Source organism: Tyto alba, unplaced genomic scaffold (genome assembly GCF_018691265.1).
Source record: "Tyto alba isolate M040663 unplaced genomic scaffold, T.alba_DEE_v4.0 Super-Scaffold_1000006, whole genome shotgun sequence".
Lineage (NCBI taxonomy): Eukaryota > Metazoa > Chordata > Aves > Strigiformes > Tytonidae > Tyto > Tyto alba.
The window spans coordinates 4,514,302-4,528,411 of record NW_024881272.1 but is presented as its reverse complement, the minus strand read 5'-3'; the positions used below and the strand labels follow the sequence as shown (position 1 = coordinate 4,528,411).

The 14,110-nt window shown below is 41.1% G+C and overlaps 1 protein-coding gene across 3 annotated transcripts in view; it reads left to right on the top strand.

Moving 5' to 3' along the window:
• The window catches only part of COP1 (COP1 E3 ubiquitin ligase), a 129,310-nt gene that overhangs the window by 36,720 nt on the left and 78,480 nt on the right, over positions 1 to 14,110 (top strand). For all 3 annotated transcript variants that reach the window (XM_042804750.1, XM_042804744.1, XM_032995544.2), the window contains exon 11: positions 2,742 to 2,877. In XM_042804750.1, coding sequence (XP_042660684.1) covers positions 2,742 to 2,877 — 136 coding nt within the window. The remainder of the gene's footprint in view (positions 1 to 2,741; positions 2,878 to 14,110) is intronic.

The window sequence follows — 14,110 nt, the reverse complement described above, 5'->3', positions numbered from 1 at the left end:
GGCGATGGGCTGTGGCAGGCAAGAGATTTGCAGCACCGAACTGTGAGCTGCAGCTCATAGGAAGTGTGACAGACTGCAGCAAGGAGCAGGGAGCAGCCAGCCCTCAGGGGATGGGAGAGACCTTTTAGGGACAAGAGGGAACCAGGTAGAAGTTGCTGTGGCAAAATATCTTTACTTGTAGTCTTGGAAGGCAAGGACCAACCTCCCAGGTTCCCACAGAGATCAGCAAGAGAGCTGGAGTAGAAACCCCCGTGTTGTTTTTCTCTATCAATTCAGGGGTTTTTATTCACTTTAAATCAATAAAAATGAGGCTTGACTATTTTTTTTAATTTAAAAACAATAAACTGGCTTTAAGTTTAAAGGCTGCAACATGTTTTAAAGGAGCTCACTCTTCGATATGTCTACAGCTGCCAACTTCAGAGCAGTGACCGACTCTGTTCTCATCATGCACAGCAAAATAATTTTAACAAGGAATGCAGCACGTTGAGAGGGTGCTTCAGTAGCTGTAAGATCGGAGAAGCCGGTTGTATGTGACCAAGTCAGTTTGCTGTGAAGCACGAGCAAGTGCTTGGCAGAATACAGTATACTCTTCACAGACCACACCGAGATGTTTTCATGCGGTGCTATCTTGGTGATGCATAACTGTGTTTATGTTAAAATAATACTTATTAGCCAAGGATAACAAATAGGGCTCTTCCCAGCATCCCCTTCTAGAATACATTTTTCTTTATAATTGGAACTATAAATATGAATGTGGTGAAACTGTTTTTGTATTCGTACGTGTCAGCCACACCAGGAGCGGAGGATGTGCAGGTTTTTTCCTAAATGAAGGATAACCTGTTGTACTTGATTAAGTTTTCTTCTCTTAAGTCATTCTTGCTTTTTGACACATTTTAGATAGGGTTTAATGTGGATTTAAAGCTTTTTTCAAGAAGTGCCTATGACTGTTCTAGTAGGCAGTAGAGACATAATATAACTGTAATTATGAAATGGCCTTGCACTTTGACAGGGAAAATGTCTTGAGAAATAACATTCAGTTTTCCAGGCACAGATACAGAATAAATTACAGCAGGACTGTGTGCTTGATCTCTAAATGAGGGAAACAGAAGAGTAGCAGCTATTTGTTCCTATCATGGTGTAGGAGGAGGAAATAGTCTTTGACAAACACGTCTGATGTTTATGTGCTGCTTCTTGAGCTGTTTCCTGTAGTGGTCAGGTGCTGATGACTTTAATTTGGAGCAGTGCTTTGTTCATTTTGCCCCTTTTGATCCATCTGACATGGGTAATGTGTATGCTAGTACCCTTAAACATGCTAATTACTAGCCTTCACTGTTCCTTTATATGATCAAACAGTAAATAGCATAAGGGACACTTCAAAATGCCTTACAAGTGTAGAGCAAGATAATAATTTCTGATGGCAAGGAATTACCAGGGTGCAGAAAGTGATTATTCTCTCTGTGTTTTCCCACAAGAAATCACAGCTGTATTTTACTTTTATAGATCAATCTCTTCCTTCTTTTCACCCCCTTATTTCTAAAGCTTTCTAATAAGTGGAGCTTTGTCGTTTCCTTATGCTGCTGATAAAAACAAACAGATAAGGATAATTTAACTAGTGAGTGGAATTTGATCTCAGCCATGTGAGTCAGTCATGTGTATGGTTTCTCTGCTGCAGCAGTGGATGCTGTGGTTTAACAGGAGACAAGGTGTGCAGTACCTGTGAACCGAGGTGCTCTGTGTTACCGCAGCAATAGCTGTAGTTCCCTTACATTGCGTTGGCGCAAAAAGACAAAGCAAAGGTGGGAGCATCAGAGGAGGAAAGGGAGAATTGCTGCAAATTCAGGGGATTATTACAAAGCTTGAAGGCTCTACCTAACGTTTGCCTGTGAATGCGTGGTTGTATTAGGAGCCCTCGCTTGCCCACGTGGCATCACCATAAGTTGGGAATTTTTCCTTAATTAGGAAATACTAAATTTTAAAATGTTTGAAATAAAATTCTGATCCTACCAAGGAAAGTTGAGACTTCTGGGGAATCGGGGAATGACTTTCAACTACCTACATTGCAGTTTAGTTTTAACTTCTGTAGTAAACTGTTCCATTTCCCAGAGAATATTTATCATTATTCAAGCTGGCTCAATCTCACCTTGTCTGCTGAAGGTCATAATTTTCACCAAACAGGGAGTCCTCTGGTTTCATGCTTGTCTTCTCCAGCCATGAAACAATTCTCCCTTAGCTCTGTTGCTTTTGGAGTAACAAGACAAATATTTTTTACTGAAAGTATTTTGAATGTAATTGATACCAAACGTAGGCATATTGTAACAGAAGTATGGGGAAAGGAATATACTTTCACCTCCTTAGAAAACTAGGCGTATTCTTCACAGTGCATTTTGATATGCTTAAAGGTTTTCTGTTAATAATCTATATGACCCATGGGCTCTGAGTTTGAATAAAATAAATGAGTTTACCAGGAAAGCTGTACTTATGATCTCTAGGTGGATTCTCAGCACAGTGGGTTCACCTAGTGCTGCAGTGGAAAGACTTAATTTGTGCTCTGAAAAATTATACTGCCTTCAGGGAATGGTAGAGGTGAGAGAAAATCTGGGTTTGACCAAGAGTCCTCCCCACATAACAAGCAGAGGTAGTGTCACGTGAAGATACACATCTTGATTTTCTTTGTTTGCTGTTGAGTTTGTTTATCACCTTACTCTGTTTCTGTCCTCCCCAATGCTGGTGCCTCTCCCTAGATGACAGCAGAACCACGAGCCAGCTGGATGAGTTTCAGGAGTGTCTATCCAAGTTCACGCGCTACAATTCTGTCCGACCCCTGGCAACGCTGTCCTACGCTAGTGACCTCTACAATGGCTCCAGCATAGTATCCAGGTAAGACACACTGCAGCTCTGACAGTGCATCTCGTGCTGATGCAGCCTGCTGAGGCTGAGTTAATAACCCGTAGTAAACAAGTTATGGTCTGTACATACTTAACACTTTGCAGTCGCTTCCGCAAAATCGTTCTGCGAATGTGTGATGATCACTGAGCTGCGAAGGCATTCAGGTACCACAGTAGTACCTTTTATTCCCGTTGGTGTTGGCTGAGACCGAATGCAGAACCTTTGAGGTGCCAGTGAGTGTCTGCAGCTGTAGTGATAAAGCATAAAGCCTGTCGTAGGCTCGGTCCTCTTCATGCTAGTATAGTTGCGTTGTCAGTGATGCAGTTCTGGCATTTTAAGAAACATCCCTCTGGCATGGTGTTATATAGTTTTAAGAATCTGCGGTGGCTTTAAATATTTTTGGTAGATCCAGTTGTTAGGCAAATATTAAGAAGCCTGGTTGTTTTTAACTGCGAGTGCTTGAGCTCTTGAGAGTTGGAAGCTCTGGTTACAGTGCTAAACCCTGGTGAGGGGGTGGCTGTGGTAAAGCTAACTCAGCAGCTCCATTCTTGCCAACAATTCTGTATCCCCTGCTGTGTGGGGTGGTCATGCTTTGGGCACTGCTGCTGAAGCCCATCTGAGCCCCCTGTGGATCAGTTTGGACACTTAACTAGCGAAATGCTACTGGCTGTCTTTCAACAGAATTAGTTTCTTCTAGTTAAGCTTCATGAACCAGGTCTCTCAGGATCAGGCTTTAAGAGAGCACATGGGATAGGGAGAGGCTGGGACCTCCCAAAAAGGCCTAACCTTAAACTGGTTTCGGCAGCTGTGGAAACATACCCTGGGGGATTTAATTAGTGTATTAGCTTGTTTAGAGCTGGTTGTGGTGGAAAAAATGATGCAATATGTTAACTGGGAAATCTTTCCTGCATGGCGTGCATGCAGGACCCATTAGCTTCTTCCAGGCATGTTTCACAAATTTAAATGTGTTTGTTCACGGCAACCTTTTGAGGGAGAGTAGTACCACCAAAGTTTTATACGTGAGGGGAGCAGGAGATCCAAAGTGGCCATACCTGAGGTCTTAAAAGAAACATTACAATGACATGATGAATTGAACTTGGGTTTTCTGAGTCCTGATCTAATGCCTTACAAAGGGGCTGTGTGGACAGTGACAGGACAGCTTGAATGTTTATTGAAGGACCCCAAAAAATTTGCACCATGTAAAGAAACGGAAGCATGTGAATATACACAGTTCTTTAAAAGCAGCATTGATTCCTTAACTACTGCAATATGTAGCAGGTATGTATAATGTCCGGCTTAGCCACAGAGGTCAGTACACAGTAATCACTGATCTGACGTGTATTTAACCTGTACTGATTGGGTTCACACTAGCTGCAATGAAATGCAGATGGGAATCTCACTGCAACATAGACATACTTCCTCAGCTTCTGACTTCACCACGGATTGGATTTTGCTCCTTTGCCCTTTCTTTTCCTTGACATTCTGCAAGAGCAGCATTTTTGCGGTATTTGGTTAGAAAATGCTGGAAGGGCAGTAAATCTCGCTCCTGTTTTGAAGGCATTATAATTCTTGGGTGAAATATATGTTTGAAAAATGTGTGTTACTGTTTTTAAAATGAAGGTACTGTGGGGCTTCCCTCCAAGCCAGCACTAGAATCGGTAGTTAAATGCATTTAACTGAAAAATAACTTCGCTTCCAGCTCAATGTTCTTCCCTGCTGATGCTTTTTATTTATCAAAGCATTTAAGAAATTTTTAGGAGTTTTAAAATGTGGGCTGAGTAAGACTGTTCGCATCTGAGCGTGTCCTTAGGTGCTTTGGTAAAGCAGGGCTGCTGAATGTGCTGCTGCTGTAACTCCTGTTAGCCTCTGGCTATCCAAACAGTTCCTTTCAAGTTAGAATTTATTAATCAAGAATTTACATGTTGTGTGTGTTGGCCAACGCACTTCTGTTCACCATTGCTCTTCATCCAAATTAATAGACTCAAGTTCAGAGAGAGTCTGTGAAGCTAAATGAGGTGTGTGTCTTGGTGATGGCAGCTTAAGATAATAGCAGAACAGCTTTTAGGTATCCACGGATGGGCCAAATTATTTACTGGGGCACTTTAAAAGCTTTTAATTTTAATTTAAAAAAAATGCTGTGAAAAGTTTTTTATTTATTTGGTCCACTGCACTTATTTCTAAATGTATTTCTGGGCATGCAGTAGGAAACGCTGATGAAATAACAAAAAGTCTGGCTGCTTAGATAGTGCTATTGAGACAAATGCATTTAAATACAAAGCAAATATAAGGCTAATAAGAAATCCTCACAAATTTTTTAGAAAGTGTTTTAAAGTGATATTTTAAGGACACTTCAGAATAAAAGTTGAATTGACCAGAAGTTAAACTTTCTTGTGCTTAATTTCGTTTGTCTTTTTTTAAAATGAACTGCTGTTACAGATGGACAGAATACAAAAACGTTTGGTTTTCATTGCTTTAACCCTATATGAAGTTCACACGCTGGACTCCAAAAGTTCTGTTGGCTTAAATAAAGAGTTTAAGATGCATTAGCTTTATGTTTGTGAAAGAAGATGATGGACATATGTTCCTTATCTGCAAAACCTTGATGTTTATTTAGAAGGGAAATGGGGTTTAGGGTAACAGGATTAAAACTGTGATTAAAGACTGTATATAAACAGCAGCAACAGTATACTCCTGAGCGCCTTGCCACAAGCATATTTATGAATGTCTGGACTTCTTGAGGACTAATAAAAGACCATAAACAATACTATGTCGTTGTGTTACTATAAAAATTCTGATGAAATATTTAAGAAAGCTGCAGCTGCCTTTCGTGGCGAGGGGCCAAGCCAAGGCTCTGCTCTGCGGTTCTGGTACCCAAGCTGTGCATCTTCCCTCACGGGCTTATTTAGAAAGATGCATGCAGCGTGAGCTTAAGCCCAGGGAGAGAGAGCTTCCTTGCTTAGAAACATGCTTGCAAGCAAAATTTACAACCCTCAGTCCTCTTATTTGCTTCAAGAAAAACAGATCAACAGATAAAGATGCTCAGTGAAAACACATTCAAGGCTTTGCAATTCCTAGTCACTCAGTTTTGTCTTAACACTCGGGAGACTTTCAGCATGCTTGCAACGTGAATGTACATGTACCTCAGTATGCTAAATTTTTTTTTTTATACACAGCTCTCAAGTACAAAGTATTTACCCAGTTTTCACAAGTATATTAAGTTTTGTTAGAACTGGGCCAAGGAATAAATTTTCCATTTATTATGCCCCCAGACAGTGCAGTCGTCAGAGCTTAACTTTTCTTCTCTCTGCTTGCTGTGGCAGTAAATAGTAAAGGCTTTCTTCTAAAGTTGAGTCTGTAAACTGCAGCGTTAGCATTACAATGATTTATGTAGAAAATTGCTTTAGCACTGTCAGAGGCCTTCAGAGAATAATGTGGCAGTCTTTCATATTTAAAAAAAAAAAAAGACCAGAAAAATCCAAGAAACGGAATACAGCAAGATGTCTGTCTGAAACCTGGTTGTCAGAAAGCTTGATTCTTCCTGCCTGGTGCTTCCCAGGTCTGGTGGAAACGTAAGTACATCTCTCCAAGAGGCCCTGAGGTTTAGGGGCAAATGGTGCAGGTTTTTGTTGTTTGCACAGACTTTGGATTCTTCTAGGTTAGCTTATTATTTCTCTGGAAGGTCTTAAATCCTTTGGATGTCATTTAAGATAGCCAAGACTAACTATATTTATATAAATGTCTAACGATTTACAGAGAGGGAGAGAACTTGTTTTTTTGGCTGCTGAAATCTTATTCAACTCATCTGTTGACACAGTATTCAAAAACTGGAGCTCACCTTTGGGGTCCCTTATTACTTTTTCTTCTTCCTTTTTATCATTGCTTATTATTCCACTGCCTCTATGTAACGAACAAGACATGAAGAGGTTTCTCTTAGCATTCAAGCAGTACAATTAAGTTGGTTTCGAGATTGTATTTTTGTTTGTGTTCACCCTTTCCATAACATGACCTGAAATCCTTTCTTCAAAGGTGAGCTTAAAAGAAAAAACATCCATTACAAGTGTGTTTTCTATTCATTGAACCACTCTATTTTTTTGCTCCCCTTTTTACTCTGGACTACAATTACATGTCCATACAAATTCTCATATCTGGACTTCAAGAAGGTATCTTTTCTGTGTCTACCGTATTAAACCCCTGTTTTCCTTTTTTTTTTTTTTTTTCCCCTTTGTTAATGCACTGGGCAGACTAGGATTAGATGAACCATTTTATTAAGTTTGTGACTAGCAGCACTTCTGTCTTGGTGGTAGAGATAAATAAAATAAATGTAAGTGGGTTTATCCTTCACAGAATTATGTTTCAGAGTACAGTAGATGCTGCTCCTTGAAAAGATGAGAAATGAGGAGGGCTGAATTTTTCTTACAGTCTGTTAAATCGATCATTTTTAAAATGGACTCCTATTTACAAGTGGCAGCTCAAAACTGTGGATGGATCTGTCTTATGTGGACTGTTCCCACAGCTGGAAGGAAGAGAGAAATGCTTGGATAAAGGGACTTAAACTGCAGACTGGCCAAGGAAACTTGAAGTATAATACCCTGAACCTACCTGAAGTTGTGTTTCTCCTGTGGTTCTCTTACCTTACTTCATCTGAGGGTTTGGCCCATAGACCAGAGGTTGGTCTGGGGCTGAAATGGGATTTTGTTTAATTGGAGCTGAGTAAAGTACAGAGCTTTTCCCTTACTTTCTCTTCTTTTTCTCTGGACTGCAGAACTGATACGTTCCTAGTACATAATTGTGGTCTGGATCCCTTGAGCAGAAGCTAAACGTGGCTCGTACCCAGCGGAAGGGTTATACAGCTGGCAGTTCAGAGCCCTGAATTCAGAGTTCAGAGGCACCCTCAACTCTGTAACATAGCCCTCCGAGTCCCCGGGATGGGCTGCTAGTACCAAAAGGGACTCTGAAACCAGAAAAGAGCACATCTGCTCCTATCTCCAACCTGGAAAGTAAACGTTCTGGTGAACTGCAATGACACTGCAGAGAGAGAAGTCTGTTCTTCCATCAACAAACTTTCACTTTTAGGGGTAAAACTTACATAACTTGAAATTGTGAAGTTAATGAATAGAAGTTTTATGGCTACTAGTGGGACCTCATTTTTTTTCCTAGTAATTTCAGACTGTTTGGTAGTAGGAAGATTTTTTTCCCATTAAGCTCTCTTAGTACTTCAAACCTGTTGCCATCTGCAGATAATTAGATGAGTTTTTTTAGTTTGATTTAAACTTTGTGAATTTTTATAAATAGCCTGTGAAAAGTATTGAACACTCTGCTGAATTTGGGAATCGGCTTTTAAACCAAATGTGTTAAACAATGATTGTGCTTCGTTTTTTTTTTCTTTTTTTTTTTTTTCTTTTTTTTTTCTTTTTTTTTTTTCTTTTTTTGTATCTTGACAAAACTTTGTGCGGCTTAGGTAAGCAGTTTCCATTTCTTCACAAACGTTGTGTAGTGGTCACTGGCTGTGGTGTGGGGCAGTCCATTATTGGAGCAGGCTTCCCAAAGAGGTTGTGCAAGCTCCATCCTCGGAGATAGTCAAGAACTGACTGAAGAAAGCCCTGAGCAACCTGGTCTGACCAAAGAACTGCCCCTGCTCTGAGCAGGATTTCGGGGTAGAGGCCTCCAGGTCTTGGAGACGGTACTTTTGTGACAAAGGTACATGATCAGCTCGTTTAGAAACTTGAGGGTCTGTCCCTGACTTTCCGTCAAGAGTCTTCCTCTGGCCTTAGGTTTTAAGAAGCAAAGTCTTTATGTGGCTTTGTCATGTATAGTGGAAAGTGAAATTCACTTCCTATGAACTCTGTGATCACCCACTTAAAAATGAGGGTTCATTTAAACAGGATTGTATTTGTTAGAATACAACTGGGCTCTTTTGAAGAGAAGCTTTGTAAAAGTGCAAGAACTTAAAATGGATGCTGTAGTGTCAGGAATGTTCTCTGAGAGATTCATATTTAGGGTAGGAGGATGGTACAACATGGAAGTTGCATTGTACCATTGCATCCACCCCTTCCTGATTGATCAGGACAAAAATCTTTTCTGTGAGGCTGCAGGTAGTTGCCCTTCTGTTCCTCCTGATGTTCATATAATGGCTATCATCAGGCAGTACTGCTGTGTCTTGGCCTCAGGAGCTGTACTTGAAACCACAGCTTTCATCACTTGCGCAGCATCTTACATGCAGAACTTCCATGCCAACCCTGTTGGTAAAAGGCAAAGACAGATTTCCCTTGATTCCCCCCAAGGTGTATGACTCTTTCAATTTTGAGTGTTGGTAGAGTGAATTTTTGTATCTGCTTGAAGAAAAAAGGCTGTTATTAATAGAACATGAATTTCTGTAGCTTATTACAGTGTTCTTTTAATTCGCTAGCCATATTTGTGAGAAATGCCTGAATTTGCTAGGAGGTCGTTATCTGAAAAGCATTACTGTGCCTTTAGATTCTTTTGGCTTGTTCCTTCCTTGCTAACTGGAGGAGTTAGTTAAATGGTAAGTAGCTGAAAAAAAAAAATACATTGAGGTGGTATGCTAAGGCATGCAAATATGCATGGTGTGGGTTTAAACAGTTCTGAGAAAAAAACTTACAAGCAGCTCAGCCTGGAGAAGAGACTTGATTTAATGATTATTAATATTGTCTGTATTAATAAATACAGACTGTAAGACAGATGTTTGGGATTTATATGCTGCATAGGCATTTTGTAGAATAGGTTATGAAGTGACACATCTTCTTACAGGATGATATACAAGTGTCTGTATACATTTGTGCAAATGAAGGTGGAAGTCAGATCAAGTTTCTCTATATGAGACTGGATGAAATTAAGGGCATTCACAGTACCTTTATTTTTCCTAGTTTAAGGAAAACATACAAAATACTGACCAAAAAAAAAGATTCAAAACACCGTCAAAGCAGTCACCTGAAATGGATTTGGCAGTTGGATGAAAAATGTTTCAGATGGTATTTTAACCTTGTTCCAGCCTCACCGGGCAGCAGGACTGTCAGAGTTAATTGTCCCAGCCTATTCTTTGGCTCCTTGATGGCTCATGTGCGGCGTAGGGACTCGATACTTAGGAAGGCTGGTGCCCTGACTCTCGGTGCCTGCTGGATTGAGCTGAGGTGTCTAAAGAGGTTACTGTCTCCAGCTGTCCCTCCTGATGCTCTGCTGCGGGGTGTCTGGCAGAGGAGCTGGTGGTGGTGCTGGGCGAATTCAGAGGCTTGGGTTAATGATACGGCCGGCTGGGTGCTGGGGCGCTGGGCTGGGCGGTGGTTTGTTCTGAGAAATGGGACCACTGGCAACATGGTCAGCTGTAGGCAGAAATGTCTTCAGCTGCTGCAGATAAATCATGGAGGAATCCTGGAATCATGAATTGGAGCCTGTGGAGAGACTGCGTTGCTTACAGTCCCGGTATTGGTGGAGGTTTCCTGTGCTGAGCTCTTTCAGATACGTTTCATCCCCTACCTCTTCAGCTCTGTCGGCAGCTGCCGTGCTCAATTTTGAAGGAACAAAATCTTTCTTGGTGTAGTAATAGATGCGGAGGCTTGAAAACAAGCTTGCAAGCTTTTGAATGGCCTTATTTAGAAGGTATTTCAGTGTCTATCACAACTGATTGAGTTCCCACTTAATGGCATAATCCTGATAAGACACTATTGCTGTGCCGATAACCTTGCAAGTCGTTGTGGAGCAGGGTTTCCTACCTCAAACCTGCTCCTTAAACAGCTTGGGCTGAGGCTGCCGCCTTCCTTTCTGCAAGTGTCTACCAAGCTTGAATGCAGAAAGAAGGCAGCTGAGTATGTTTGGAGACTTAAAACCTCTTCCAGCTTAGGATTCTGTAGCACTGAGGCTGTGCTCCTGTTACTGTCAGAGCTGTTCGCAACCTACTGTGTATCAGCCCAGCTGGGAGAAATGACAGATCCTGGTTTTCAAATATAGATAGGTTACCCAAAATATTACAGCAGGCAGACTGATAATTTGGCTTGAATTTTAAATCGTGCCGTAAGAAACATTCTGCATTTAACTGTTGGCATTTTTAGTTAACATTTCCCTACTCTAGCTTATTTAAAATGGTGTTTGTGGAAAAACTGAATCTAATCCTCATTAACTTGCATGGTAGTTGTTTGCAACGGCTTTGGCTCATTGTACTTTTGTGTATCTGGCATATAAACCCTGGGATTGTCGTCATCTTCTCTTCAGCATGCAGAAGAGCATCGCCTAGCAGTAAAGTGGCTTTTTATCAATACACTTTATGTTTGGTTGCTTGCAAAACTCAGTAGTTCCCTATAGGTTTTCTCATCATTAGTGCTAATTAAGCCAGGTTCTCCTGAATACATGTATGAAAAAAATGTTGTGCAGTAAACCAGGATGTCTCTAGCTATAAAATCTTATAGACAAGGCTGGAAGTCTGCCGTGGCTTCCTGGGAGATTCAAGGTTGTATTTAGAGGAGATTGGGTTCAGGGTCACTTCCCCTTGCCTTCCCCCCCCCCCCCCCCCCAAGTAGAGGAGATCCTGGTTCTGAAAGTTGAGCTATTTATTGCAGGAAGCATAATTAATCTCTCGTAGCATAGTATATTCTCTCATTGGGTTTAAAAAAGGAATGACTGTTTTATCTAGTGATGACAAAGCATGAAAGTAGCTCTGTTTGGTTTTGATTTCAGAGCTGTGAGATGGAACTAAGCCCGCCAAACCTCCTCGATTCAGATTTAATATTCTCTTTTAAACAAGCTCTTTATGGAATGAGAGTATTGCTAAGTGGTCTCTGTTAGAACTGATGGCATTTCATTACATTTAAAAGGATTTTTCGAAGCATGAAGTGGGCCTGGAACTAGGTCCACTGACATTACTTTGTCAACGTGGTACCTTTTTAAGCCTTTCTTCAAACGGAGCAAAATAAAACTCCAGGCTACTGTGGCTGCCATAAAGCAGCTGAAAGTGTGACTGCAGCATGGCTGGTGCAATAATGTCTTCCCAGGAGAGCCTGGAGCTGAGGGCGGCCCTTCTGTGCATTGCAGACTTCTGTGAACTCTTATAACACCCTTCCCTGTCTGTTTGCCAGCTGTGGGAGGGGGGGAAAAAAGATAATTAACACACAGAGCTGACTTTTTAGGGTTGTCTTTTTCTGCTTTAAATAGAGGCTTGCTTAGGGGAAGTGTATTCCCATCGGATGTCTGAAGCCTGCAGGAGGTGTGATGGGCAGGAGAGGGTATCCAGGGTACATTCAACAGTTGCTGGTGCTGCTGAACCTGGGGCTAGAATATCCCAGACAACTCCAAGGAATGGGATTAAACTGAAATAGCTTGGGGTCCTCTGTCCTGTGATTTTCATTAGACTTCAATTAGACCTGAATCTGATTCATTGAGAGGCCATACTTACAGTAGCCAAGACAACTTTACCTTATTGGAGGACAAATCTGGCAATTTTCTGGTAATCTGGGGTCACATCTAACCCAAATTAATGTGCTGCTTAGGGTTGAAGGTGTTTACTTTCTAACAGGAAGCATTTAGATGAAGTCTTGTTTATACACAATTAATTTATCTATCCATATAGCAGTCTTGAGAATCAAAGGGTTTTTCTTTAAGTGGTCCTACCTCAGCAGAGATTGCAGTAACCTGTTGGGGATTGGTATGCTTGCTCAGTTTATATTTTGGAAAGTATTTAGCAGCACAGGGATTTGAATCAGGGAACATATTCAGCCCGCTGTGGTCTATCCCTGTCCCTGTGGCACAGGTTAAGCACTTCAGAATAGCAGCAGTGACCTTATTTAGGTGGTGCTTTGGAGTAAGGAGCAACTAATGCAACTGTTTTGGTTTTTTGTTTTTTTGTTTTTTTTTTTTTTTTGTTGTTTTGTGTTTTTTTTGTTTTTGTTTTTTTTTGTTTTTTTTTAATAAAAAATAAAAAAAAACACAAAAACAAAACAAAAAGAAAAACCACAAAAAACCTAACATTTTAATTTCAGCTGCTCACAGCTTTGGCAAAACAGTATTTTGATACTAAAACTTCCATTGCTTTGTCTCAGCCTTTGTTTTTATATGTGACAAAATACAGACTTTAAGCTGACGGAGCACAAAATCTGGGCACTGTAATAGCAGCCTCCTATGCCTGAATATGGCTTTGTTTTTAAAAACTGCAAATTAGTATGCTAGTGCATGCTTAGTGACACTAATTACATTGCCTTAAAATATCAGTCTGCTGTAAAAACAGTCTCTCAGGTATGTGATATTAATACCAATTTCTGTATTGGTCTCAGGTGCTGAACAGTCTGCAGTTGTGGTCATGGTGTTAGATTGTAACCTAAATTTCTAATCTTTGACTTCCATGCCTCAGAATGGGCACTGGAAATAAGCAGCCAGGCTATAAGATGGTGGGACTTGGGACTGTTGGAAGTGACAGGATATCCCTCAGAGGCCAGGGAGTGGAAGCATGAAGTGAGGAAGACTTCAAGGAAATTTAAGTGAAAAGCAAAAGCTGCTGTTCTCTCGCCTTCCTCCCAACAATTAATTTCCCCCCCAAAACTGAAAACAATATATTCGTGTTGCAATTGAGTACAGGGACCTGGCAAGATAGGGGCTGGGGTTAGAGATACAGAATAGAAACAGCACCATATTAGGTAGAAGTAAAATTGAAAGGTTTTGGTATATTCAGGGAGGAATATATAAATATACAGTCCCATGAGAGGGACTGAGTCATCTACTTTGTGGAAATGGCAACTCCTACGGTCACAGATCTCGTTACCAAGTCACAGCTGAGGCATTTATGATTATCGTAGCAATTGTACAGTGTGAGTGTGGAAAGGGGAGAGGAGCAGTTGGCTGCAGACCTTTAATTGTAACTAGTGATGCAGTTAAAGGCAAATGCAGTTAGATGCAACCTCCCCCGCTCTCATGATTTGAAGTAGATCTAGCACGTACACATTTCTCACAGAAACTTGCTGGGCTAGGTGCCCCTCCAGTCTGACCCCCTGGGTGTTTCAAACTGCAATTTCAAGTACAGCGTGAGCTGCCCTCTGGCTCGGTTTGGAAGGCACCTAGCCCCACGCTGTCCTTGAAGAAGACCACAGAGCATACCAACCTGGTCATTGCCTGTAGAGTTGTCTTCTTGTGGCCTTCCAACATCCACAATCGTTACGTCAGGGATACTAAAGGGTACATCCATATTTATTTCTGTTAATATCTGGTATGGACCAGTTGTTCATGTTGT